At 35.0% G+C, this 27,647-nt stretch overlaps 1 protein-coding gene across 2 annotated transcripts in view; it reads right to left on the bottom strand.

Moving 5' to 3' along the window:
* PRKD1 (protein kinase D1) overlaps positions 1-27,647 on the bottom strand; it is a 301,801-nt gene that overhangs the window by 43,430 nt on the left and 230,724 nt on the right. Inside the window, exons 5-13 of one of the 2 annotated variants that reach the window (XM_081049824.1) lie at positions 23,506-23,529; positions 10,284-10,494; positions 10,030-10,107; positions 7,955-8,159; positions 6,346-6,469; positions 4,720-4,797; positions 3,179-3,458; positions 2,088-2,140; positions 87-159 (exon numbers count right to left, since the gene is read on the bottom strand). In XM_081049824.1, the coding sequence (XP_080905950.1) occupies positions 87-159; positions 2,088-2,140; positions 3,179-3,458; positions 4,720-4,797; positions 6,346-6,469; positions 7,955-8,159; positions 10,030-10,107; positions 10,284-10,494; positions 23,506-23,529 (1,126 nt within the window). The remainder of the gene's footprint in view (positions 1-86; positions 160-2,087; positions 2,141-3,178; positions 3,459-4,719; positions 4,798-6,345; positions 6,470-7,954; positions 8,160-10,029; positions 10,108-10,283; positions 10,495-23,505; positions 23,530-27,647) is intronic. The other variant, XM_081049825.1, reaches the window with a different exon arrangement.

The following is a 27,647-nucleotide window of genomic DNA, read 5'->3' as shown; positions in this document are numbered from 1 at the left end:
TTTATATTTTTCTTGGTGATACCACTTTTATAAATACAAGTAGCTAAAATTTTAAATGAATACAAATACTTAGTGAGCTAACCTACCTCCATAAACAATTCCAAACTGCCCGGAACCCAGTACTTCGTCAGGAAAAATCTGATACACTGTGCTGATGTCCTACAGGTACAAGTCCAATGAAAGAGAAATGTGAAGTGAAAGAACATTAGACCTAATAAATTATATAATTTTATTAAGTATATCATAAATATTATTAAACATTTTAAACAGAACTTGTAAATGCTAGATGACATCAATAATAGAACTGTTAATAGTCAAATCACACTCCTGAATGAATGAATGAATGAATGAATGAATTATATTGTAATGTTTTGAAAACTATTCTGCTTTTAAGCAGCAGAGGTTTTCTAACGTTCATCAGAGAGAAATAAGACATAAAACTATATAATGCCATTTACTGTCAATATTCAAAAAGGGACTTGTTTATTGAGATGGCTACTTAGAAATTTGGGTTAAATAATCATGGTCGCCAGTCGTATGTCAGTGTGAGTCCTGATTTCAACCCCACTACTGTTGATGGCTAGAATGGTGAGGCCGCTTCTTTATTAACCATCCACATCCAGATGAATCTAAAGTGAAGGACAAGGGGGCTGAATCACTGTGTGTGAGCTGGAGACACTACAAGAGGATGACAATCCATTATGAAAGTCCACTGGTAAAGTAATTAAACCCCTCCATTTTTTCCACTTCTGGAGAAAACATGCTCCAAATGTCTACTCTTTTCTTTTTGAAATAATAATTGCTAAAAAGCTTTATGTTTTAATCAAACACCAAATCCTACCCTCTGCATATCCTATATATTCCTATCCTAGTTGCTATCCTAGAAAACAACTACAAGTTGTCTCTATCCTGTGATCCCTTCAGAGTATCCATGGGGTGAGTGCAAGGTTGTCTGGAGACAAGAAAGTGAATTAATACTATTCTAGCATTCTGAGTCCAACCTATTCCAGCTTTCTTTGTTAGCTCAGTGGCCCACCCAGAATTTTCAGTGGACAATAGTGGCCAAACAACCCCACAGGTATCTAGAATTTCCCAAGAAACTTATAGGTTAATCTACATTTTTGAAAGGCTTCCCTGGCTAAGCAAAAGCAACAGGAACCTGCAGATTTTTAGAAACCTATCTTGTGATTGACAGCACAAAAATTCATTTAACCTTGACTATGAAGTTTTCTTAATTCTTTTTAATTCATCTTTGGTTTTCAGTTTACTTTGTGCCAATTTAGCAAAGGTTGCAATGCTATACTAGGATAAATAAGAGTTTCATGGAGTTTATTCTTTAAAAAACAAACTCAGATCGGTGTAAGTAAGGCTGTAAACCCTTAGCTTTTGGTCAGAGGTACAGCAGGTAAAACAGAGCAAAAGGTGTGCATCACAGGATGAGCTGAAAAAGGCCTTATAAATTTTGGGCTATGTACCATAGCAACAAAGCATAACAAATAAAGCAAACATATGACTGAGTATAAATTATTTCATGATGTTTGACCTATAATGTTCAAAAGCTGAGCTCAGAGGATGGAGTTATGTGGTCCAGGTTGCTACTTTGCTGAGGTTTCCCTGATATATACAAGTGACTATAAAAGCATCTGCAACTCCTTGTCATATGACAGCTCTCCTCAGTAGCAATCAAGAAATGAGAGTAAGAGCATTTTCAAGCTACTCGTGCAACTCAAAAAAAAATTATTTTATCTTATTTGAAATTGTGTAACATCAACCATTAAAATTCTAACACCGAGACAGGCAAACATGTGAAAAATCAGGCATTGCATTCTATTTGCTTATCTGAAATGAATAACAGGTGTTTAGCTTTCCAAGCTACAGAACAGATTATAGAAAAAAATGCCTAAAAGAATCGATATAATGTTTCTAAGATCTTATAGAAGAAAAATACCCAAATAGACCATATTTCACATTGTAGAAAATACTTAAAAAATAATACGTTAGATAAATAAAAATGTATTTTATGATGTCCCTATTTTCCAATAAAAACATCACATTACCAAGTTTTATTTTAGTAGGTACATACTCACCACATTTTCTTGAATCTGGCAATTTGATACTGAAATACTCACAGAAATATCTCCTGGAAATACATGTGAAAAAATACACAAAAGAAGTAAGAGGGGTAATAGCATAACAAGTAAACACATGCTTACTAATCAAGCTGCAGGGATTTTTTTAAATCATAGCAATTAGATTTTTATAGGAAAATATCTATTAGAATATTTCTTCCCTTTTACAATTACAAATTTACTTGGTACTTGGCTTCAAAAAATAGTATTTTGTCATTTTAGAGTTCAGAGGCTTGCCATTTCGTAGCCTTGGTACAAGTTGGAACAAGGTAATCTCTCTAGGGCCTGATTCCCTCACCTCTAAAATAGGCAAAGCATAATGTCCACCTGATGGGGTTGTTTTAGGCATTAAAATACAGACCTCATGTAAAGTGCTTAGCACCAAAATAGGCATATATAGTCTATTAACATGTACATTAGTTGTAGAGATTAATTAAAAAGTTGTGATAGAGCATCAGATAATACACTGTGATGTGAAAAACAGGTTTTTTTCTCTCCACAGGTTTCATTAGTGATAGCCATTATGAAATTTAAAATTACATTTTTATATAAATAATCCTCTCAAATATTTAAAGAAATTCATCCTCAATATTTGATCCTGGTTCCATTTTCATAAAATTTATCTCAATCTATTCATGACAGAGATTTGTTCCTGGGATAAAATTATCAACGGTTTCCAAGTCCTCTACACACCCAGTACCCACACAGAGTACCGCATTAGGTGGTTTTGAGCCAATACAGAGCCAATACCTGAACTCAGATTTGCAAATAACAAGAGCATCTTTCCAAGTCAAGCTCAAGCTGACTAGACGACTTCTTTCATGACCAACATCTCTAAGTTTCTGCTGTTGCCTATATATATAATGAGTTTACATTAATTTGTTCCGATTTTAAGATAAAATAAAACGTAGGCTTAATTTAATGAATGAAATATCTTCGTCCGTATAGCTCTTTTATTTAGAGACCCTGTGTAATGCAATAAACTAAATCACCCTTCAGCAGGTTGTCTTTGCCTGCTCCACGGACAGTCAGAAAAGCGGCAGACTCACTGTGAGAGTTGGTTCCTGAAGCTCCAGAGGACCCCTTGGGGATGACGGGCATGAGGGCGTGCTGAATCGCCACCTCCCAAGTGTGGGCCACGTCGGCCCCAACGCCGCTCGTCAGGACACTGCCGTTTGGGGGCGGGCTGGAAGGATTGACCACGTTTTCTCCCACGTAATACACTACATTGGCTGTCGTGATCTCAAAACAGTGAGGGTTGGTCCCGTTCGGAATTAAAGCTGAAGGTTTTGCTGGTTCCAGAGATAAAATTTCTGACAAAGGAATTTCCTATGAAAGAAGGAGTATGCTAAATGTAGTTTACCAAAACTGTGTAAACTTTCAAATAACATTCATGCCAGGGACATGTGAGAAATGACATTACAAATGGCCATCATTTATATAAAAATGGTTTTATGAGACATAATATTACAAAGCAAAATTCAAAACTTCCTTTATTGGGGAAACCTTGTTTCATTTTCCTAGAAAAATCCAAGTGATTTTTTCACTATGTTCATGCGACAAGAAAAAAATATCAGTAAGAATAATGACTTTGAACCTACATCAAAATCTAAGGCTTAAAATACAAATGATCAGTTTGAAAACTGTTAAGTGGAATCACAACACTTGCAAAATGCACTTGGGTTTACACGGCTGTTTTAAAATTTTAACTATTCAGTAAGGCACTAGAAATGAATCACATAATTTGATTTGATACATGTTAATATAATATAGCCAAGTGAATCGTTTTAGTGAGAAAACTACTGAGATTGGTTTTAAAAGCAGTTACTTCTAAGAAAATTTTAACATTAAAAAATTAATCATCACATTGTCTTCCAGGAGTGACTAAGAAATAACTTTTAAAACATATTTTTATTTAAAAGTTAATGAAGTTTCCTTTTTCTGATAGAGCTGTGTAAAGTAGCCACAGATAATCACATCAACTATGTCTGAGCCTGCATTAATTTTGAAGGAGCAAGTATACACAGTTTTCACTATGAACTTCTTTTGCAACCATGTTTTATTACTGGGTGATACATTAGGCCACATCTATATTATTTCATGTAGACAGATAAAATGAAAATTGCTGCCAAACTTTCCTCTAGGGGAAAGTAAATGCTCCTTATGAATATTGGCAATGCATGGAGAAATCATACAGCATTTCTTAACCAGTGATGTTCTGCAAGCTATAAATGAAAAAAAAAAAAAAAAAGCAAAAAATAAAGAAAAAGAAAAAGAACTGGATGGAGCGTGACTGTGGATTTTGTGGTTAAATCACACATCTCTGCTAAAATCCTCAATTAAGCTTCCCCTCCCCTGCTTCCATCCCTTGGGACCAGAAGCATTCCCCAGAGAAATTTGAAATTCACAGATGGCTATCATGGGGTCACAACCTGATTACCCAGAAATTTGTAAACTACAGAGAAGAAAAAATAACTTAGAGTAAGCACAAAAACAATCTTGTCTGTTGGGTGTATTTTGCATTCCCAATACTCTACATCTCCACGTAGAGGGGGCATGAAACTCCAATCAAGGAAAGAGCCACCCTTACCTTGTAGTACCTGCTTCCTGTGTCATTTTGAAAGAGGGTAATACATTTGCTATCCAATCTCCAATAGTGCCGTTTCCGCTGAAATAGAAGTTAGATTCAGGATCTTTTAAAACCTTTAGAAATACCCAGGATTGATAGAATCAAACCATTTTCCCAATGGAGATGTAAGATTTGATGGTGCAAAGTGCATGAAAGACACATTCAATTTCAGACTCTAGAAAGGAACTGTCTAGCAGCTGTTGTGTGATAATGCCCATGTCTACATCAGAGTGATGAGTAGCAAAAGAGGCGATGTATTATTAGCACTCAGCACAGGGCCTGGCATTTAGTACGTACATAGTAATAAGAAAACATGCTCTTTAAATTTGACTGCTTGAGTAGGTAAAGGTTGCTTTGTAGTCTGTAACAAAATTAAAAAGCTTCATAGGAGATATGATGCTTAGCCATTCTCCTTGTTTTAGAACATAAGGAATGCTGTGCTGATCCAGCAGGTATTTCGGCTTCCATCAGAGATGCAAGAGTTCTGGATGCTGTAACTGAACTAAAGAATGTGTTGTTGGATGGCAGGGTTGACTCCACAGTATCAACTTAACAAAGTCAGGGGAAAGTGTCAAATAGCTTTGCCTTCTCTTAAGCTCCTACCAGTCAAAACGACTATAATTGGTGATTGGTGTGTGTGTGTGTGTGTGTGTGTGTGTGTGTGTGTGTGTGTGTGTGTGTTCATCTTTTTAGACTAAGAAACCCTAACACTATTCTTGGTCTCTTCCACAACCAATGTCAGACCAGTCAAATACACAAAATATATTTTAAATATTCTATACCACATCTAGGTAGAATTACATGGTGTTCAATTGAGTTCTACAGTAAGTCATGTAAACCTCTCTTCAGCAGAGAAGGTTGAGATTATAGATAATTAAGTTACAGGTGTCTGTCTAATGAAGTGATGGGGATCCTAGAGGTAGGAGGTGATGAGGAAAATATAACCAGTGACTGAAAAAGAAGCTATCACCAAATGTCAATTAATTCAACTTTGAAACGTGGATCATTTTTTTTCTCTCTTACCTTCATGTACAACTTCATTTACCAACTGGCAGGAAAATCTGAAGTAATGAACAACTCAGATTATACTAAAAAATTTAAAGTGTGTTGTCTTTTATCTAATTAAATACAGGATTATCGTATTCCTATGTAGGTCGGTTTTTAAGTGAACAATTAAGGGTTTAAGAAGTATATAATAGTTATTGGTTTTTCCTCTCCCTAAAATGCTTTTCTAAAATTCCGAAAGATAGAGGAGCATTCTGAAAGCACAAACTGCCATTTTCAGGACTGCTATAAAATGACAGGTAGACATTCAGGTTGTCTGGAGATCATCTTGCGTAATAGAGGGAAATGATTTTGTTTCCCTGAGTTTGCTGTCTATACTTTTCTCTAACTCAGTGGCTGATCAACTACCACTGACACCCAGAGATCGTTAACTTCCCCCCCCACCCCCCGCTGATCCTGTGCCCTGCCTGCACTGAGGTTTGCTCCTGGTGACCTAGCCATCCCACAGTCTTCACAGGACATTGACATCTCCTCTAGTGAAAGCTAGCAAGACTGGAGGAAGCTGCCGGCTGTGGATCTTACCAGTGTGTCCTTGCTGGTGTAGTGGACCATCCACCCTTCTTTCATCACTGTGCTGCTTTTCCTCTTCGTGTGTTTCACAGATTGCACTACTCTCATGAGCGGGATATTGTTGCTTGTTGATGGACTTGAAAAGTCAAAATATTGTAGGAAAGAAATGTTTTTAGATACGGATCTTCTTTTCCTGCCTAAAACCTTATTTCAGCTCTTTCAAAGGGAAAGGCTCACACACACACACACACACACACACACACACACACAAATTTCACATCCCATTTTCAGTGGACTGTATTGACAGAGTACCATGGTTCAGCATCTGGATGACTCTGAGAAGTGCCAGGCACTTTGTATGTACACATTAAAAATCCTGAGGCAGGATAATAAGCACCCTAGTCTTCAGGTTTAAACTGTACAGTGTTCAGATTTCTAGTAAACATCAGACATCATACCGTCTTAGTGTACCGAGACCACAGTATTCAGAATCACACATGAAAGCTTATTTACTTACTTATTACACATTATAGACAAAATATTAATCATTTACAGATAATATCATTTCACATCAATTTGCATCTCTCCCTGGATAATCTCATACAAATTGAAATATGCTGTTTAAACTGTCTTTTAAGTAACTATTGCTCATGAAATTAGGCCAATCCTTCATCTTTCTCCTTTCTGTCTGTCTCTTCTTCCATCCCCACCCCACATGCATATATGCACGTACAACTCTGCAAGCCCCTCTCTTTGATACAAAAGAAATGCATACCTGCAAAGGACAGCTGGGTCACAAGAATACTATTTTCAGTATTTTAGAAGTAAGTCTTATTCCATTAAGGAAAAATTCCGTTATGTTATTGCTCTACTCTAATGAACAATTTCAGTTTGTCAATGAATATGGCATTTGTAAAAGGAACACAAAAGTTTAAATATACTTTATAACATAAATCAGACGTTGGGGAACTTTTTCTAAAAAGGACCAGGAAATAAACATTTTGGGCTCTGCAGAATACTTAATTTTGCTAATTAATGCAAATGTAGTCGATATGAACGGGCATGACTATGTTCCAATAAAACTTTATTACAAATCAGGCAGCAGTTTGATTTGGCCCTCGTGTCCAGATACCTGATTTTTTTTTTTCAAAAATGGGGATCCTCTAGGAATTAAAAAAGTATAGATAACTAGATCACAAATGTAAAGTTACACCAACTTAGGATATAATAAAATCAAGAACAGTAAGGTGTCGTCATGCGTTATATTTGTAACAGGGGCCATCTATGAAACTGATGGTGTCTGCTGAGGTTGGTCCCCGATCTTTGCATTTGCACACAATAAGCACAGAATAAACATTAATCTAGTACTAAACGTGTGTCTGGCTAATACAAGTATCCCTCACATGCAAAAGAAAATGAGTCAAGGAATGAAGCACTGCTACAAAGGATGCAAACTGTACTTCTCCAAGGGCATCCAGACCTCCCACCTCCCACGGCTCTGGTATTCAGCTCATCCGCAAACAGAGTAAGCACACACTTTAAACTTCCTTTTTAGTAGACTCAGATATCAAAGAGCGCAGGAGTTCCACGGCTGCACTGAGGCTGGGAGTGTGGCCCTCACCTGATGGTTCTGTTCGAATCCTCATGGTCCGGGTCGGGATCCTGCATTTCCCCACTGTCATTCTGACACTCTGCCATCACCATCTCAGCGTCTTGGACCATGGCTTCTTCCATGTCATCCATCAGCCCACTGTTCCTTTCACTGTCATTGTCATCACTTCCTTCTTCCATGACCACGTCAGACTCTGCCCCGGGGCTAAGCAAATCTAAAAAAATTATTTTGTACCCGTGAAGATAAGCCTGAAATCTTAGAGCCAGGGTTTAAGAGAAAGCGAGGCATCCTAAAACAAGTCAATTGGAAACCCACCCAAAAAATAGTTATTTGAAGAATTCATCTTTGCTTTCCTTTTCCTTTTTCTTAAAAAAAAATTAGGTCATAAGTATCTGACTTTATGAGAGGATGAACATATAATTTTACAAGCAGATGCTTGTTTTTCATGCCCTTAGGCCTAAACACATGAAAAGCCACGGAGAGCCTTGGAAGGAAGCCAAGGGCAGGATAGAAGCAAAGTGCTAGGAAGCAAATTGACACCAGGCACAAGTGAAGAGGAACCTGACCATATTGCAATATCACTGCCCTGTTGGGAAGAGGAGGGCAACTTTCACATGCACTAATACTCAGGGGTATTGATTCTTGCTATTTCAGTAACCTTTCATGTCATGGATTCCAATACATTAATTTGGTCACATAGAAGCATCTTTTAAATACCTAAGAAATTTGATATTTGAAGTTATACTGAACTCTGTTAATTTGCGCTTGACGGTAATGAAATAAATTATAATTACTTAGTAATGCAGAGTACTTATTTTAAAATTAGAAAATAAATTGATCAGAGACCCTAGCCTGCCAAGCTTCGAAAATTCACATTTTACCAGATTTTTTTGACTGTCTGGGAAAATGCAATTTCAAAGTAATCAACAATATCAAAAACTGCACTGTTTCCCCTTATTCTAGTTATCAAGAACACATTGACATTTTTCTGGGCCTGAACAAAGTCAAAACCACATGCCGCAGAAAGCAGGAAGACTGCCAAGCTTTCCATTTTGGCAGCTAATTCATGCAGAATTCTCTAAGGCAGAAACTAGTATGGGAATGTTTTCCTGAAGAGGTTTCTTCTTCTTCTTTTCCTAGGTATATATTCCTTCTACAAAAGAAAGTTCTAGAGCAAAGACCATTATTCGTTCTTTAGCCTTTAGCAACAAAATACTGAACTTGTTTTTCTCTGGTCTTCTATCACCATTTTTCTCTCCAGAGGAATCAGAAAACTGGTATCAGACTGAAGGTATAATGCAGGCCACTATCTATGGAAAAAGTCAGCCTGGGATAAATACTATGTCAAGTATTTTGCTAAAAATCCATTAGGAATACTACTCGGGAAGGAAATGTGAGCTGTTTCTTTAAGATATGACATTTTTCTTAGGAGTCCTTCAAAATTAATTTATGCACTTAGGAGTTTTACCAAAGAAATATTACTAAATGTAGAAAATGATATGCATTTTTCATTGGCTGAATTAAAGTTCCTTTAATTATTATGAAAGATTCAAGTTAACAAGCACATATATAATGAAAGCAACTGGGTGGAGTAGGAAAGAGGGTGATTATTTCCTGATGGGTCAGTCTCTATAATTCTTCACTCTTTTGATAGAGGGAAAAAATGTTAACTTCTGTCTCAGCACTTGGAATGAGAAGGATGGAGGAAAAGAGACTTGACAGTCATAACTTATGGGTATTCCAACAATTTCTGCATTTCTGAACAAACTAGTATAGGCGTATTAAAAAAGAGAACTGGGGAAGAAATGCTGGAATCCAAGTTTTCAGTACTAGTTCACAGTGTAAAAACTGAGAAGGTCTCTTTGTTTTTTAATCAAACTCTGTGAACTGGAATTGGTGCTTTTCTACAGTAAAGTAGAACAAACGGAGGCCATAATTTACTTGGAGCTGGGTCACAAGTATCTGACCGGAAAACCAAAAAACAGAAAAACGGTACCAAAAAAAAAAAAAAAAGCCCAGCTAACTGACATACTCTCGGCAAAGGGGAGAGAAGCACAGGTGAGACTGCTGCTCTTTTTACCCACCTCCATTAATGGTGACTTCACCGAGGCAGTTGTTGGGTACTTTTGGTGCACAGCGTTTATGGCAGTTGAATCTGCAATCTAATCATAAGGATTTTAAAAGAAAACAAATTAAAAAGCAAGAATTCATCAGCAAGAGAGTTGTGAAACTAAAAAAAAAAAAAAAAAGAAAGAAAGAAAAAAATACGGTAATTGCAAGTAGATGAAGGATCAAAGTTTGGCCGGTGACAGCTCTTTGGTGGCAAGGTCATCCTTACCTTTGCACTGCAGGCCCTGCCTGAAAAGCCCCTTCAGAAGCTTCTTGCAGTATTGGCACACGGTGGGCCGCGTGTAGGAGTGGATGACGAATGTGTGCGGCACTTTCACTTTCGACATCAAAATCTTGTCGAGCTGAATTGGTCGTCCAATGTACGACTGAGAATTTGACCTCTTCTCTCGACCAATAAATGACTCTGATGGTGACTTTTGCTGTATGTTTGGAAAAAAAACAAAACAAAGAACAAGTAAGATGTAAGAGACTACTTGATTAGTAAATGTATGTATTTTTGAATCACATGGTAGTTACCATTGTATTTAGTGATTTGCTCCTTAAGAATGTGAAAGATATAAACTAAAATTATGTTTCTGTTCATTGATGAAATTTATGGCCCCTTTATTTCTTATTTGAGTTACCTCGTTTTTATAGTCTGAAATGAAGAAAAATGGAGATCAGAATATTTGAACTTTATTTCTAGGACTTTCAAGTAATGTCTGGTTTTTTAAAAGTAATTGAATTACTCCAATCCTGAAATATAAAGCTGAAAACAAAGAAAAACTGTCCTTAATCCCACTGCACATATGATTTCATTGGCATTTTCTAAAAGTATTACACACACGGTTAGCTTTCTAGTGGTTAGTTTGCAAGTGGTTCAGGAAGATAGAAAATGAAGTATAAATCCCCAGTCTGCTCTACGTAGTACTTTATCTGAAAAATGCCTATAGTTTCTTTGGATTCTCTCAGAGGAAAAAAAAAACAAAAAACTAAATGATTCCTCAAATAAAAATAAAAGGTAAAACTTATACTATCATTTTTATAATTGAAACACATAACTGGTGGACTAGACAAGACACACAAATATTAGTGTTATGGTCATAATTATATCTGTCTGCACGCTTGTCTCAGTTTTGGAATTAATCAACCCAAGGCATAGATTTTTTTAAAATCAAGTGAATTAAAATTAACTGTGTTTTCAGAATTTGGGGGCAATTTCATGATATCTCTTGACATCATGGAAATATACTTGGGAGTCATCAGAATAAATGCATTTTGAAATTACCAGAATAAAAGGTAAATTAAGTTACTTTTTAATAGTCATTATAGTTATATATTTTATTTATTAAGCTCCTACTCTAAGTAATTATTGTGTTAGATGCCTAAGAAGCCAGGCCTTGTTATCTACAGTTGAGGCATCTAAACTCATAAAGTTTCAACACATTCTTTTGGGTCAAATGCTAGTAAATAGTGGAGCCAAAAATGACATTACATTTGTTTGCCTTCAGGACCCTTGTATTATTATCACCTTACTCAGTTAATTTCTAATTTGGAGTGATTACTGACAAGATGAGAAAAAAAAATCATATTTACATACAATTTCCATCCATTTCAATTCCTATCTGCCCCAAAATACCCTATTACCAAATGGGGAAATTTTGATTTGCAGATTCACTAGCTGTAATAAAACAATTTTGAGACGAGGTTCTACCTAGGGATATTATGTCTACAGTTACAGTTATAATTACAATTCCATGAAACTGTAAAATGTAATTACTCTGGAAAGGCTTGACTCTTGCAGAGATGTCTAGGGAGCTTATAAAGATGGGCTAAAGGTTTGCCAGACCAGAATCATGAACATATTGAATAAATATCTTCAATGGGATTGAAAAATAATTAAATCCACAGGGTTAAGTTCCTTTTTTATGCGTCCTTCTTGAGTAACTGTAGCCAATGGCCAGTTTTAAGCACAGATTGAAGTGAAAAGTGGTATTTTTCCATAGTTGGAAAATTTCAACACTCAGAATAAAAGCTGACCGATGTCACACTTTCTTAGCAGGCTTAAAATGTTCTCAGATTTGGAAAATCATACGAAAAGTTGGCCAAATCACTCTTCAGTTATTTTCCTTACTTTAAGATACCTAATTCTAGGCTGTGTGACCAGAGTCAGTTTGGTGTAGGACTACTGAGTACACCGTGGGGCACATTCACGCAGAAGAGCCAGGGGCAATCTGATAAACTGGTTTCTTTTCATCCAACATGATAACATTCATGTAAACACTGCCATACGTTGTTAAGATTCAGAATTATTCTTGAGAAGTCATTTAATTTATTACCTTCAAGGCAGCTTCGAGGCAGGACTGCATAAGGAATTTTAAGACATTACATGAGTTTAGGGAAAAGAAATTGGCTGCTACTTTGTGGCCCAGAGACGGCACCATACATATTCAAGCAATGATGAGATTCCCACAGCCACATATGTCCTTGGCACAGAATAACAACTCATAAACTACATAATCTATAGTGTCGGAAATTAAGATTTTAATAGCATTTAAGATTTAATAGCAATTTAAGATTTTAATGGCATTAATAAAGATTTTAAGGTCACTCATGACATCCTAAAATTACACAAGCAGCTAGAAACATGACCCGAAATACTTATCATTGCATTTTCTTATAGTTCCAAATATAACTAATCATTTTGTTGGCCTGTATTTTTAAACGAAAAAGTAAAGCTTTAAAATATAGAGACAGGGTGCATGTCTGCTGACTTCTCATGTGGGAACTGATGTACTGCTGGAAGGAGATTGAGTTGTTTAATTTTATTAGATAAACACTTTGGGAAAAGAAGAGTGAAGAAGCCTTCTGAAGTTTTGTTTGCAGAATTATATTCTATGTTTCTGGGACGCTACACACAAATATTTGCATGTGCCTTTCCTTATCGTGAGGAAAATCTAACACGCTAATACAGAAAGGAGACGGTGTCACTATCTGATGACTTTGTTTATGAGATATTCATCCAGTCTTTAATTAAAATGTAAAATATTGCCTTCATTGATATATAACAAATTGTAAAACAAGCAGAAAAACAAGAGCCTATGAAATAAGGCCATTGCCCTATAACATACTGTGTTTCCCAGAAAATAAGACCAGGTCTGATATTAATTTTTGCACCAAAAAACACATTAGGGCTTATGTTCAGGGAATGTCATCCTGAAAAATCATGCTAGGGCTTATTTTCTGGTTAGCTCTTCTTTTCTGTTTAGGTCTTATTTTAGGGAAACACGGTATATTTACCATTGTTTACATAAATATTTAAGAACCACCATTTCTGTCATCTGGTCAAATATCCCTTTAAAAATATTTCTAATGATGTGAACACAAAGCAAACACTCTAAGGATTTTCTGAACAAGTGATACATTTTTCATTAATAATATTCAGTTATGACTTTAAGCAAAAATATATAATTTCACTTATTATGTGAAGTTTTATTTGAAGGTATGTACACCACAAAGGTATAACTACAGTATGCTGTTTGATGTGTCAAGTCACAGAGTAGGCATAACTTTAGAAATTGATAATTTTAAAAGATACTTAAAAATATCTTATTGATCTCAATCTAATTAGCTTAGACTTTAAGATAACTTCAATATGAAACAAGAATTATTAATTCACAGGGTAATATTGACTTAAAAAACCAGGCTTTTTAAAAAATGTAATGCATTATTTATACAAAATAAAGAGATACAGTATTTCTTTCTTTCTTAACTTACTTCATTTTATTTTTCACTTATTTGTAGATTTAATTATAATGTGTATAGTACTTTAGATTTTTAAATAAGATCTTTCTTTAAAGATAACTCTAGTAATCAGAAAATTCTTCATTATTCGTCAACACTAGTGAAGGTTTTACTAGGTTAACGAAATGGTGTTTAAATTAATTTCCACTGTTACTTGCTGTTCCAGTTTGCCACTGTGTATTTAGCAAATCTGGGAAGTCTGCAGAATGATCGTTTCTTAAAGGAATACGGAGAAAAGTTGAAATACTTTGGAAAGGGAACAACTACATTTTGTTTCATTCTACTTCATTATTATGTTCAAAGCAAAACTGGCTCAGAACTGGCAGAACAGATTTAAAATTCCCTTTTCTATAATTATGGTAAGCATATGCAGGAGGATGTGCTTCTAAAAATTTACATTTTTACATTAGCCATGGAGCCTATAAATTGTTCTCTTCCTGAGTTGAGCAGTTTGGATTAAATTACTGGTGTGGAACTTTTGTGAGAATTGACATTACTGTAAAATATGGTATTGGGATATAAGTATGTAAATGATTTGATTTGGCAAATTATAGATGATGAAAAGTATAAAGGTCTCTTTTCTGTTCTCAGTAAGAGGTATCATGTCATGATGCAAAAGAATACGAGAACAGAAAAATGATGACCACTAAAATTTAAAGCCAGGATTAGAGATTAAACAGAATAAAGATTATGGAGATTAAAATTTGTTTAAAACTGTGGTTTTTTTGAAGTGTTTGTAATATCCTTATGTTAATAGTGTTTCATTTGAAATTACTGCCAAAGTGAAAATCATATGCACTGAGCACCTATTTAGGGGACAATGGATCCTGCCTTTCTAGAGATTTTATTTGATTTTTAAACTGGTATGCTAAATTAATGACTCAGCAAGTTTGGAACCTTCCCAGGAAATGATTGCTTAGATTATATTCTGGAAATTCCAACTGCCAGCAAGTCTTTAAACATTTAACAGGACTCTGAAACAATTGCCCAACAAGGTATATTACACTTCACAGTTCAAAACAAATTCTTTTCATTAGAAAAGCTAGAAAATGGAGGGTGCGGGGGACGGGAGGGGGAAGCTGCGTTAACTTGTGGTTTGCTTGTTGTCATTTGTAGAGATCAAACATAAGATTTCCTGAAAGATAAAAGTCACTTTATAGACAACATGGTTCAAGTAAATAAATTTAAAAAATAAAAAGCATGGTTCAAATGAAAACTTCTGCAGTATTACAATATTTATATTTATTAACTAAAATTCATTTCACAGGCCTACATGGGGACTGGATTTTAGGTGGCATAAACTCCCCTTGACTTAAAGAGAAATAAAAAAGCAGAGCACACTTGAGCATGCACGTTGGTAAATTTTTATGGACCTGTCTCAATCATCAGACAATAAGCTTCTAAGGAAAGGACGATATCTTAAAATATTCGTCCTCTATTAATGGAAAGAAGCGTTTGGTACTTGATAAACAATAGCATTGCTCAAACTGATGAGAGTGAATGTTTTCAAGAAGTAAATAAATGCATGGGAATAAACGGATTAGACATTTCAATAGAGAGATTCAAAATACGGACTGTACTACAAGCCTTTCAAAAAAATGTGATATTACAGGGAATGTAACTTTGACATATTTGCTTTACTGGATTTCAATTTTAACAGAGTACCTTTGGCTGCATCTGCAAGTGCTCTTTGAACTTGCCTGCCTGTTCCTCACCCTTACTTGGCATATCCAAGATGAATACGAAATCTGTACTCTTCTGCTCTAGAAGGAGAAAGGTAGCAAGCTCAATTACCTGCAGGCTGTAAATATTAATAGGTGGTTCCAATTATTAATAGTGTCAGGGATGCAATAGAGAATGGTGGAGACGATAATAAATTAGAGATGAAGGGCTCAGTATAATTTGGAGGGTCACTGCTCAGATACTGCTAATAGATGCCACATGAGTATATAAGCCCAGTGCTGCCAGACCTCTTCGTTTTTCAAAAGCAGCAGAAAATCTAGTTGTTTTATGAAACAATTCTATTTTTAAACATTGGCAATTCTAAAAAAAAAAAAAATGAAACATTTGGCAGTCGACTTATTTGGGTTACAAATCTGGTCCATGGGGAGTGTAAGACCTTTGAACTAGATAATGGCACACGACACTTTTTATAACGTTTACATGTGCCAAACTCTTTTCATAACACTTTACATGCATTAGTTCATTTAAACCCCATGACCACTACTGTTCTGACCCCCATTTTACAGATAAGGAAACTGAATCACAAGGAGGTTAAACTGTTTGCCCAAGATCACACAGCTTCTCCGTAACAGAACTATGGATTCAGGTAGACTCGCTCCAGATGAGAATAACGCTTCTTGTTTCCTTGGTCCTTCCCAGCTCTCACATTCCCTGGTTTCATGCTAATAGAAAAAGAGGAAGTATTTTCTTCCCCTCATTTAAGTCATGAAGGAAGGGTTCATATGAGACAGTGAGAATAATTAATAGTATGTTCTACATGCCAAAATGCAATGTGAAAATGTTGTGAATCCTTGAACCTGGACCTACAGAAGAGACTTTCAACCAGCTTGTCTGGGCTCAGAGGACAGCATGCGAGTCACGCACGGCACACACTGACTAACAGAATAAACAGCTCCTATTGTACAAGCATCCCTCTATTGGCTGCCGACTGTCCATTCAGGGATTGTTAATGCTTAAAAGATACTAGCACAACTGTGTGGAAACAGATGCAACCAAACATGAAACTTTTATTCCAGAAGTTTCAAGACCTAGCATTTTGGACTATCGTTCAAAGAACTGTACCGTGCAGAACAGTACCTTACAATAGTTCTCTCCTACTGCCATCGAGAGGATCTCTCTGACTTAACAAGCATTTCCTGTGGCACATCCTACCTGAAAGCCCAATTCAGATACTGCAGGACATGTGAAGACCAGTAAATAACAGTCTCTGTGCCCAATGAATTTACTGTCCAATAGAATTCTGGACACAACATAATTGTTATTAGCAATAACCACAATAGGTGCTCTTTCCTTATTTCTGCATGGTTCTGCCTTATTCTTCAGATTCCAGTTCATGTGTCACCTTCTCCAAGAGGCCTCCAGACCGCTTCACTTACTGACTATTCCTTGTCCCTTCTCTGTTACTCTCTGGCACATCCTTCTGTCTCTTCACTACAGCTGTCTTCTTTGCTGATTTGGTTATTTATTTTTTTTTTTTTTATTGTCTCCTTTCAAAAGACTATGCATGCCATGAAGAGAGGATCTTGACTATTTTGTTCATTGCTGTGTCACCAACGTCTGGAACACTGTCTCATACAGAATAAGTGCCCACCCATACGGCGGTTTGAAGACAAAGAACATTCATGGTGGAGGTGAAGGGGTCATTTGGAAAAGGGGTTTCCTGAAGAAGAGGCATCTGGTGTGGACTCCGAAGTGAGCGTCGCCAGGCCAGTACCACACTGAGTATGGTTAGCTGTCAAACTCTGTTTAGGACAACTCAATCTTTTCAATCTTCAGACTGCTTAGAGACCTTTCTGTAATATACTCTGAAACTTGTTTATCCTCCTTGGAAGTAATTATCTAACCCCATCCAACCTCTCTGCTAGTAAAATGTCACTGTGAAGGCTCAGTCTGATGCTGACTACTTTCTGAAGCAAAAAGAAACAATCGACTCTTTTCAACAGCACTTAGATGAACATATCATCTCTCACACGGAAAGTCAGGGATTTTCCCACACAGACCAGTTCTTGGGTCACAGACAAGTCTCCATGCCCTCTAATCCACTGAGTAGAGGGTAGTGTGTTTGGAGAGTTTCAAATTGATCAGTGCTATTCTGTTACAATTCTGATTCTACATCTGTGAAATACCTGCCAAGTGTGTCAGATAAATGAATTTGGCTCCTCAGTTGGGTACACCTAAATACACAGCATAAATAAAAGCTAATCAACACCTTTCATAACAATAAAAAGTGTTGCTACAGGGCAGGAAAAAAAACTGCCCCCTGCTTAGTGGTGACTGATGCTGTATTTTACAGTGCAGCAATTTTTGAAAGCTTTCACAGTAATGACATAGATTCTCATTAAAAACACAAGGTGATTTGGATTTGCTGAGTGCTAAAGTAGTCTTGGAAGTTACATTAACTTTTATATTACCTCATTCTTTTTAAGTAAATATAAATGGAGGTTAAGAGAACCTTACTATTTTCTTAAGTGAGCCACCCTTTGCAAGGAAAACACCAGAACTGTTAGCGAATTGTTGCAAATTACACACATGGTTCTTTCAAAATGTCAGTGACTAGCATCCTATAAATCTGTGGGATCCTGGAGGAAAGGGGAGACAATACAAGTAAGAGTCCTTCTCTTCGTACTTGAAGGCAATGCAACCTTAATAATATGCTCTCTAAATTTATACAATACTAAAGGAGTATTTCCACTGAGGAAGAAAATAATTTCGCATTTCAACAACTTCTACTTTGGGGCTTCAAATGCCAGACTTGATCTACACATAGAACGTGAAGTGGGTGGTAAACAGATTATGTGGAAGCATCAAGAATAGTTATTTTAGGGACATATCTTCCCATAGTATTTGATCCTGTCTAAATTGACAGGGGCCTGGCCTGGGATTATGAGCTCACTGGAAAACTGAATGAAATAATCTGGAGAGAGGCTATGCCACTGATCACTGCGTTGGAGACAACTAAGGAGAACCAGGAAAAGCATGCCATAAACACAGTCCAAAACTGCAAAGGTTAGAGCCTCTCCCTTTAAAAGTTGCCCATAAGGGTAACTTTGGAATATTTTATAGAATCTTAGCCTATTTACATGCTTCCGAAACATCACAGTAGAACCAAAGACTACATTTTAGTGTAACTCAGTTTAAAAAGAGAGAGGAAAAAGATGAAACTCTTTTCTTTATCTACCCAAAATTTTTTGAGTTTTAAAAATACAGAAAAGCACTAACTCAATGAAACAATATCATTCATTGATATATCCAGTTGATAGCCACAGAGAAATAGATACCACTCAAAACTGGGCTACTTGGATAAAAAGGTACATTTGTTCACAATTTCTGGACATTGTTTCAGCTTGCATTACGTTATATTTATTATCAAAATGGCAACACTTTTACTCTTTGAGAAGGGAGAGAAGAACCAAATATCATAAAACCATGTCTAATGGAACAAGTAAAACAATGTATCAAAATATTTCTGAAACACAGACAAATATTTTAGAAGCTAGATTATTTCTCTCGTTTCTAGAAGTCTAATTTATAGTACCGATTCCAATCTTCCACATGCCTCATTATTTCTTCTACATTAACCTTTATTACATTCATTCATTCATTCAATCATTCATTCACTTATTGATTTAGGAGAGGGCATTCATGAAGACACATAAGCTTTTGAACTGAACATGAGAAGTCTCTTTTCATTCAGCTAGGAGCTCAGTAGTCATGACTGGTTAGGAATTAAAGGAGAAGGGACTGAAATCTGGCCAGGTCTGGCCTGACATTAGATGGATATAGATGCCCATTCAGGAGTGCCTGTTACTGGTAACACGGGGAGCGCTGTTTTGCATCTTTCAGGAGTGCCTGTTACTTTGTAACAGTGCCCATTCAGGAGTGCCTGTTACTTTGTAACACGGGGGGTGGAGCGCTGTTTTGCATCTTAAGGTAGAAACAATGTTTTAAGGCATGGCTTGTTGGGGGGTGTTATGGAAGCCATAATACCTTTCCTGAGGGGAAGTGGACCTTCAGAGTCTTCATTGAACATCCATTTGTTCGTAAGATGTATATGTTTGTAAGTGTGGGTAAGTGGTATGATGTCCCAGTGCAATTCATTAGGAACTCTCCTGCAGCGTGCATATTTAGAATTGCACATCTGCAAGTTTTTGTTCAGAGCCTGAATTAATAACATATGTAGGATAAGCCTGAAATGTGGAATGAAATCAGGTAACAGCTGATTAGTAGCACATGAAAGCAGAACACACACTCTTAATTTTATGGAAGGCCTCCTTTTCCACAAACCCACCACTGCACATGCTCTCCTACCTCTCAGGGTGTGGAGAAACGCTGGGTAAAGGATTCTTGGATGTCTTTCTTTACTGAAAGTATAGACTGCCCAGGTCTGAATTAGGAGAACTAGTTTACACAATCATCAAAAGAAATCTTGCAATATCTGGCAAATACAACATATGTCATGGTGCATATTTAAATGGAAAAATGACTTTTTAATTCAGATGAATCACCGGGATTCCTGGAACTCCAGAACACAAGAGTAACAATTAAAGTCTCTACCTCCAGATAGACTTTTGTTAGTTTGGAAAATATCCCGGAAAATATTAATTTGGCCAGAAATATCCTAGTTTCATACAGGATTAGAAATAGCTTTTCCTGTTCCATTTGTTCATTTGAAAATAATCTACCTTGACTATTATAAAGCATATCAGGATCATATCCAGGTACAGATAGGTAATGCAATACTGGTATTCTCTGTTCTTGATTTTTTTTTTTAAATGAACGAAAACAGTTATGGAATGAGTCATTTAAGAGGGAAATTTTCTAGGAAAATATTCAGCCAAGCATTTGTTTGTGCACAATACTTGTCTTAATTAAATGTGAGTCAGTAATCTTTATGAAAATAATAGCAGTTTATGGGAAATTATTATTTAGAAAATATGCACCCTAACATAAAAAAATTAAACTGAATATTGCCTAACGTTCATAAAAATTACAGGATGCAAAAAGTGAGAATATAAAACAGTCAAACACCGGGAAGACATTCAGAATGAGCAATTTATCTCCTAATAAGGCTCTGAATATTAAGAATTACCAAAAAGACCTTGGCTAGAAGCATTTAATTTCACCAAAACCAAATTCTCCATAGTACCCCTTAACCTCAAAGCTATAATAGTAAATTCTTCCTTAAAGACATTTAAAAACATTTAAAATAATTTCAGTAAAGATCTAAAATTTTTAAAAAATTCTATAAGGCCTAACTTACTTAAAAAAAAAAAGTCACTGATTATACCTTGTGGTTGCAAAGGACCCCAGTGTTTTAAATTGTTTCAGTTTCTACCTTAGTTTCAGCTCCTTTACCTCAAGAAAAGACCATTCTCCTCAATAACTTGATAAAAATATTATGTTTAATCTTTGATTTATTTTCAACAGTTTATGTATAGTAAGAGAATGAGTGAAATATGTCTTCTTTATGTTAAAATATTAGTATGGGAAATGACATCAAAAACACACATAAAACTGAAAATATACTTCTACATAGGTTAATAGACAGGAATACTGTCACAACACATAAAGAGTCCAAGTAACCAACAAGCAACTCAATAGAAAACGATAGGCAACTCACCACAGGTGAAATACAAATAGACAATAAATATTTAAAAAGCTGTTTATTCTCCAATACGAAAATAACATTTAGGCACAGATATTTTTTTTTCTATCAACTTAGTGGGGAAAAAAATTTAAAAATATTAACAAAATATATAGTTGGGAATTGTATAAAGAAACAGATGCTCACATACACTGTACTCAGTGGACTTATAAACTGAAACTTTTAGAACTTTTTGAAGACCTATTTTGCAAAAAGAAAATGTATATATTTTCTAGTCCAGTTGGCTTCTAAGAAGATAACCTACTAAAACATTCAACAAATGGTTATATCCTAATTCATTCAACAAATGTTACTAATACTTGTAAAAATGTGCAAAAAACACATACAAGGATACTTATTTTCTTGTTTAAAATTAAAATATGAAAACAACGTCATCAGTAGATTAAGTAAATTAATATATATAATTGTGATATAATACCAGAAAGCTTTGACCAAGACAGTATGTTATTGTATTTTTTGTTTGCATATTGTTCATTAATGCAAGTTCAGTGAGGGCAGAGAATTGATCTAAGTTTCTATATTTTTGCATCTTAGAGTTGCAGACCTAAAAGTGTACATTGACCAAACATGCTGAATGTGGAGCCATGACCGTGGAGCTTCTATAACAATTCTGAAACACAACTGTCACTAAAATATTTCTCTGAAAAAATTCGTCAAATTTTATGCATCATTTTTTTCCAAGGCATTTATAAAGAGAAAGATTTGTTACCTGTAAACACACTAGATATAAACAAGCGTAAGAACAATAGCTTATGCAGAAAACGCATCTTATTTCCATTAAGAGCTAGCCAGTGAAGGCCTTGCTGCCTTTAAGTTGCACAACTTCCACAGATAAGCGGACTGCTCTTGAGACCTACATTATCTGTTCCTGATTGCAATATAGGAGAAGGAAGCGAAAAATGTGTCTCATCCTTCTTTGGCTTTATTCTCAAAGGATAATTTGAAGGGAGAGATACTAATGCACATTTAAAACTATGTCTGGAAGGCACTGTAAAATACAAAATTTAAATTTACAAGAATATCAAAACTTATTACCAAGCTTTCACCCTGGACTTTTCTAAGTAGGACACCTTTTGAACTAGGATGACTTTCCTAAACATAGGAATTTACTATTATTGAAGCAGATTACTTCATTTTACATCTTATAAATCAAGATATCTTGACTTATCAATTTTATTTAACCCAGAATGTGTTCTGGTCGTGTTTTCATTAGCTTTCTTTGTTAGAGTTACCTTGACGAGACCATTTTAAAATGTACACTGATAAATGGTATTTGAAATTTAGTCTCATGAGAGAAAATAACTATACATCAACTCTCAATTGGCAAGAGGTACAGAGATAAGAAAAACTAAACATTAACAAGGCAATTGGTCAAAACAAGTTATCATAAGAAGAGCACTGCTGAATATTCTCCTTTGATGCTTGATCTAAGTGCCTTTTCTCTGTGTTCAGGTTATTAATTGCTTAAGACAGATACAAAGCTCATTTTGGAGGGAGGACATATTTAAACCCTTTATGAAAGAAATTTGTGTTTTTTTTCCACAGCCTCATATAAGTTCTTCTTGAATTGAGACCTTGGGAAATCCACTGGCATCCCATCCTTTTACAAAAAATTAGATCGCAGTAATACATTAAGGATTAAACGTTCCTTTCCTGAAAAAGTTACATCCCCCTTCAGGCAGTCCTTATTGTGTTCCTTACTGCGTCAACCCAAACCTGTGCATATTGAGATAGCGACCTCCACTTTGTACAGTTCTGTTGCCTGACATCAGGACTCAGGTCCGCTACATTTCAGTTAACATGCTACTGGGTAAACTGAGTGTCGACTGTCCTGTTCTACTCTCAACCTGTCTGCTCAGTTTCATAGAAAAGACACCAATGTCATGGACTCAAGTATCTGAAGTCAAAATTGTATTTAACAAATCGAAATCTATTAATCTAATGCCTGCATTGCTCTTTGTCTCACTGAGGACTGAGAAAAATTAAACAAGAAAAGACAACAATAACAAAAATTGGTGGACGTTTTACAGTTCAATAGATTGGATTCTGAGCTAAATGCTTTTTCTTTACATTTATTTTTTCATATGTACTTGACATATGATTCTCTGAACTAAAATCTGACCTGATCATTCTCATAGAATTAATGCATATAATTGTCTGATGTCAACCTAATACTATAATGTTGGTTTGCAAAAGATAATGAAGCACATTCTTAGCACCAGGTGGAGTTGGTACCTACCTCAAAGCCAGGACTCAGAGGAGACTGAAACATGAAGTTGTAAGAACAAAGGAGCAGAACAGAAGGAGGAAAGAGACAAGAAAACAGTGTTATTCCAGGAAAGCAATCCATGTTACTCAATAATGTTTTATACATATATATATATATATTTGTTTTCAAGAAAAGCAAAGTGTTATACTAATAAGTTTTTGTGGCCACAGAAACATTTGAATTGGAAACTAGTTTTTCACATTTAAATGGTATTATAGACACTAAGTCAAGACTGCAAAAATCAGTTTACAGTTATGAGCTGGTAGAGGAAAAAAAAAAAACAGCTACTTGTCATGGTGTCTGTGATGACAGACAGCACTTTCACCTTGTTGAAAATAAATTAGAGTCGGAATGAAGCATTTTTGACCTTTAAGTGAAAGATTAAATTTTCTTCACAATAGTTCATCCTCTCAATGTTAAAAGAAAGAAAAAGGTCATCAATGTAATCAAACATAAGACAGTTGTTATCTGTCTGAAGGCAAGAATATGCTGATGAATAATCAGTTTCAGTCAGTGGTTTACAAACCTGAGAAGTCCAATAGTGGGTTAAAGTTTTAATGAGAGAACTATGCCTCCAGTGTATGCTTTGCTTATTTTAAAATCTTTGCTTCATATCATTGTTTTCTGAAAGACTTTATTCAAGGTTGAAATATAATTCAAAAGTAGAAAGGTTATTCTGAATTTTCTTAAGAGGAGCATCAATGAAAAAAATTTACGAATCATCTTGGTTAAGTAGACAACACGTATCCGGTAATTTATACTGAATATGTTCTTTCTCACTCCTATTCCTTCAAGTATTTTTGGGCAGCTCTGTTAACTATACAACAAATCAAAATTAAAGTATAGTTGACTCTTTAACAAAATGCCTGACTGTGTTTTGAAATCAGTGATATTGCCAATGTTGAATAAATTATTGAACTTTGAAAAAATCCAATTATCTGTTCTCTGAACCCCTGATTTGCAACCTACAGCTAACCCATTTTGTCATAGACATTGGCAAGTGCTTTATATTTAGATTGAGGTTCTACCAGGATTGTTACCCAGTAATACCTGTTATATCTCTGAATTAACATGCAGCATATGCAGAATTCAGGGGCAACAACCACTCATTTGAACAGATTCAAACATAACTTTTAATGAGAAATTATGTCAGTGTCTGCATGTTCTTTTATGGAACATTTTCATAGAGGTGGCAAAACTTTCTCTTTTGGTAGAGGAAATCAATCAAGTTTGTCAATTTCCAAAATAAAATATCCTTGTCATGAACACATCTGATATCCAAAGCTCATGATTTCCTCCAGTTTGTAGTCCTGAACACCTTTACTCTGTGCTCTCAGCAGAATTCAACTCCAGTTGAGTGCTGGTCAGTTCATGGTATCTGAAGATGGTCTATGCAACGTGTATTAATTCACTTACTCCTCCACTTTCTCAAAGTACACTTTTTTTCCCACATAAGACAGTCCTAGTTATTATAAGAATAAGGAATCCATATTTGAGTCAGTTTAATAACACTGATTTCATTGTTGAAAGACTTCTGAGACCCATAATTATGCTTAATGAATACTGTGATGTGTAAAACTTGAATGGACCAAGAAACATTTTGCAATCTTATCTGACCAGGAAAATACTTTTTTATAGAATATTTTAGTGGACTGTTATTTTGAAGAAAAAATTCTCAGAAACACACAGCTCTGTCTATCTACTGTGCTGTCAAGTTAGAATCACCCAAGATGTTTACAGGTCAGCAAGAAAAAGAGAGCCACCTATTTCTTTGGTAGTTGGTTGTAATATCATACTGTAGTTTTGTTTTAATTTTTGTCATATGAATTACTGTTTTGCATCTGCGGTGAAAACTACTTTAGAAAGCAATGTTCATTTTGTAAATGAACACTATGTACATTAGAATGTTGTGGCATATTACTTTTCATTTAGCACCCAAAGAATTTATATCTTCTATTACTGAATAATGTAATTTCTATATCCCAATTTTCTTTTAATTGATTGATAGGATTCTTGAAACTATATTTTATTATCAATTATTCTGATATAATATTTTATGTTTTTCTCACATAACCTGTGATGAAGAAACCTAATAACTTTATAACTTGCTATTCATTTGTTTCTAGCTTTTAGCTATTATGAATAAAGATGTTAAAACATGCTTATAACAATACCATTCACATTAATACTACTAAACAATGAAACACTTAGGTATAAACCAAAACACTTTGGTTTAAACACTTAGGTAGAAACCAAAAATGCACAAAATCTATATGAGGAAAACACAAAACTTTGATGAAAGAAATCCAAGAAGAACTCAATAATGGAGAGATGTCCATTCTTCCCAAGTTGAACTACAGATTCAATGCAATCCCAATCAAAATCCCAGCAAATTATTTTATGGATATTAACAAACTGACTCTAAAGTTTATGGAGAGGCAAAAGACCAGAATAATCACAATATAATGAAGGAGAAGAAAAAAGATGGAGGACTGACACTACCTGACTTCAAGACTTACAAAGCTATAATAAGCAAGATAGTGTGGTACTGGTGAAAGAATAGACTAATAGATAAATGGAACAGAATTAAAAAAATCCCAAATAGACCTTTATAAATATAGCCAACTGATCTTTGACAAAGGAACAGGGCAATACAATGGAGTACAGATAGTCTCTTCAACAAATGGTGCTGGAACAGGACATCACTTGCAAAAAAAAAAAAAAGACTCTAGACATGGAACTTATACACTTCACAACAATTCATTCTAAATATGAAACACAGCACTACAAAATTCCTAGAAGATAACAGGAGAAAACTTAGATGACCTTGGATATGATAATGCTTTTTTAGATACAAAACCAAAGACACAGTCAAGAAAGAAGAAACGGATATGCTGGACTTCATTAAAACTAAACACTTCTGCTCTTCAAAAGACAATGTCAAGAACGTTTAGAAGACAAGCTACATACTGGAAGAAATCATTTGCAAAAGACACATTTGATAAGGGATTGTTAGCCAAAATACATAGAGTTCTTAAAACTCAACAATGAGAAAAGAAACCCAATTTACAAATATGCCAATGACCTTAACAGAAACCTCATTAAAGAAGACAAACAAATAGCAAATAAATACATAAAAAGACACACCACATTTTATGGCATGAGGGAAATGCAAATTAAAACATTAATGACAGACCGCTACATGCTTATTAGAATAACCAAAATTCAGAAAACTGACAACAGCAAATGCAACAGGAACTCTTATTCATTGCTGGTGGGAATGCAAAATGGTACAGCCACTTTGTTTCTTTTTTGAAATATATATATATATATATATATATATATATATATATATATATATTTTTTTTTTTTTTTTTTTCAATTCCAATTGTTATATATTATATTAGTACTATATATACAACATACCTAGTGATGACATTTATGTAACTTACAAACTGATCACCCCAAGAAATCTAGAAACCATCTGACATCATACATACAAGGTATGATCACAAAATACAGTAAACATTTAAATAAAAAAAATATTTATTACTTATTATTTTCAGTGTTTTTTTTTCCCAGTGTTAGACATTCTGGTGTAGAGATATCTCACTATAGATTTAACTTTAGACTCCTTGATGGCTAATGATGTAATGTATGTTTTCCTGTTTATTGTCTATTTCTTTTTATAAAGTGTTCAAATATTTTGCCTATGCAGTATGTCTGTCTTCTAACTTCTTTTGTAGATGTTCTTTATACATTCTAAATGAGTCTTTTATAGGATATATACAGTAAAAATATCTCCTCCCATTCTGTGACTTGCTGTTCTAGTCTTTTCATGGTATATTTTGATTAAACTAATTTCCTAATTTTAATAATGTCTAATTTATCAGTCTTTTTCCCTTGTCACCAGTGATTTGAGTCCTCTTTAAGAAAAACTTTTCCTATTCCAAATTCTTCTGGATATTTTTCTATTGGTTCCAGAAATATTTGTTGAAAAGACCATCCTATTCTCACAATGGGAGTATCCCTGTCATAATTCAGTTGGCCTGTATAACCACATAGTTTCTGGACTCTGTCTGTCCTATTTCATTGGTTTATTTTTCTGTTTT

Source organism: Rhinolophus hipposideros (genome assembly GCF_964194185.1).
Source record: "Rhinolophus hipposideros genome assembly, chromosome: 5".
NCBI classification, from domain to species: domain Eukaryota; kingdom Metazoa; phylum Chordata; class Mammalia; order Chiroptera; family Rhinolophidae; genus Rhinolophus; species Rhinolophus hipposideros.
This window is presented reverse-complemented; position numbering and strand designations above follow the sequence as displayed.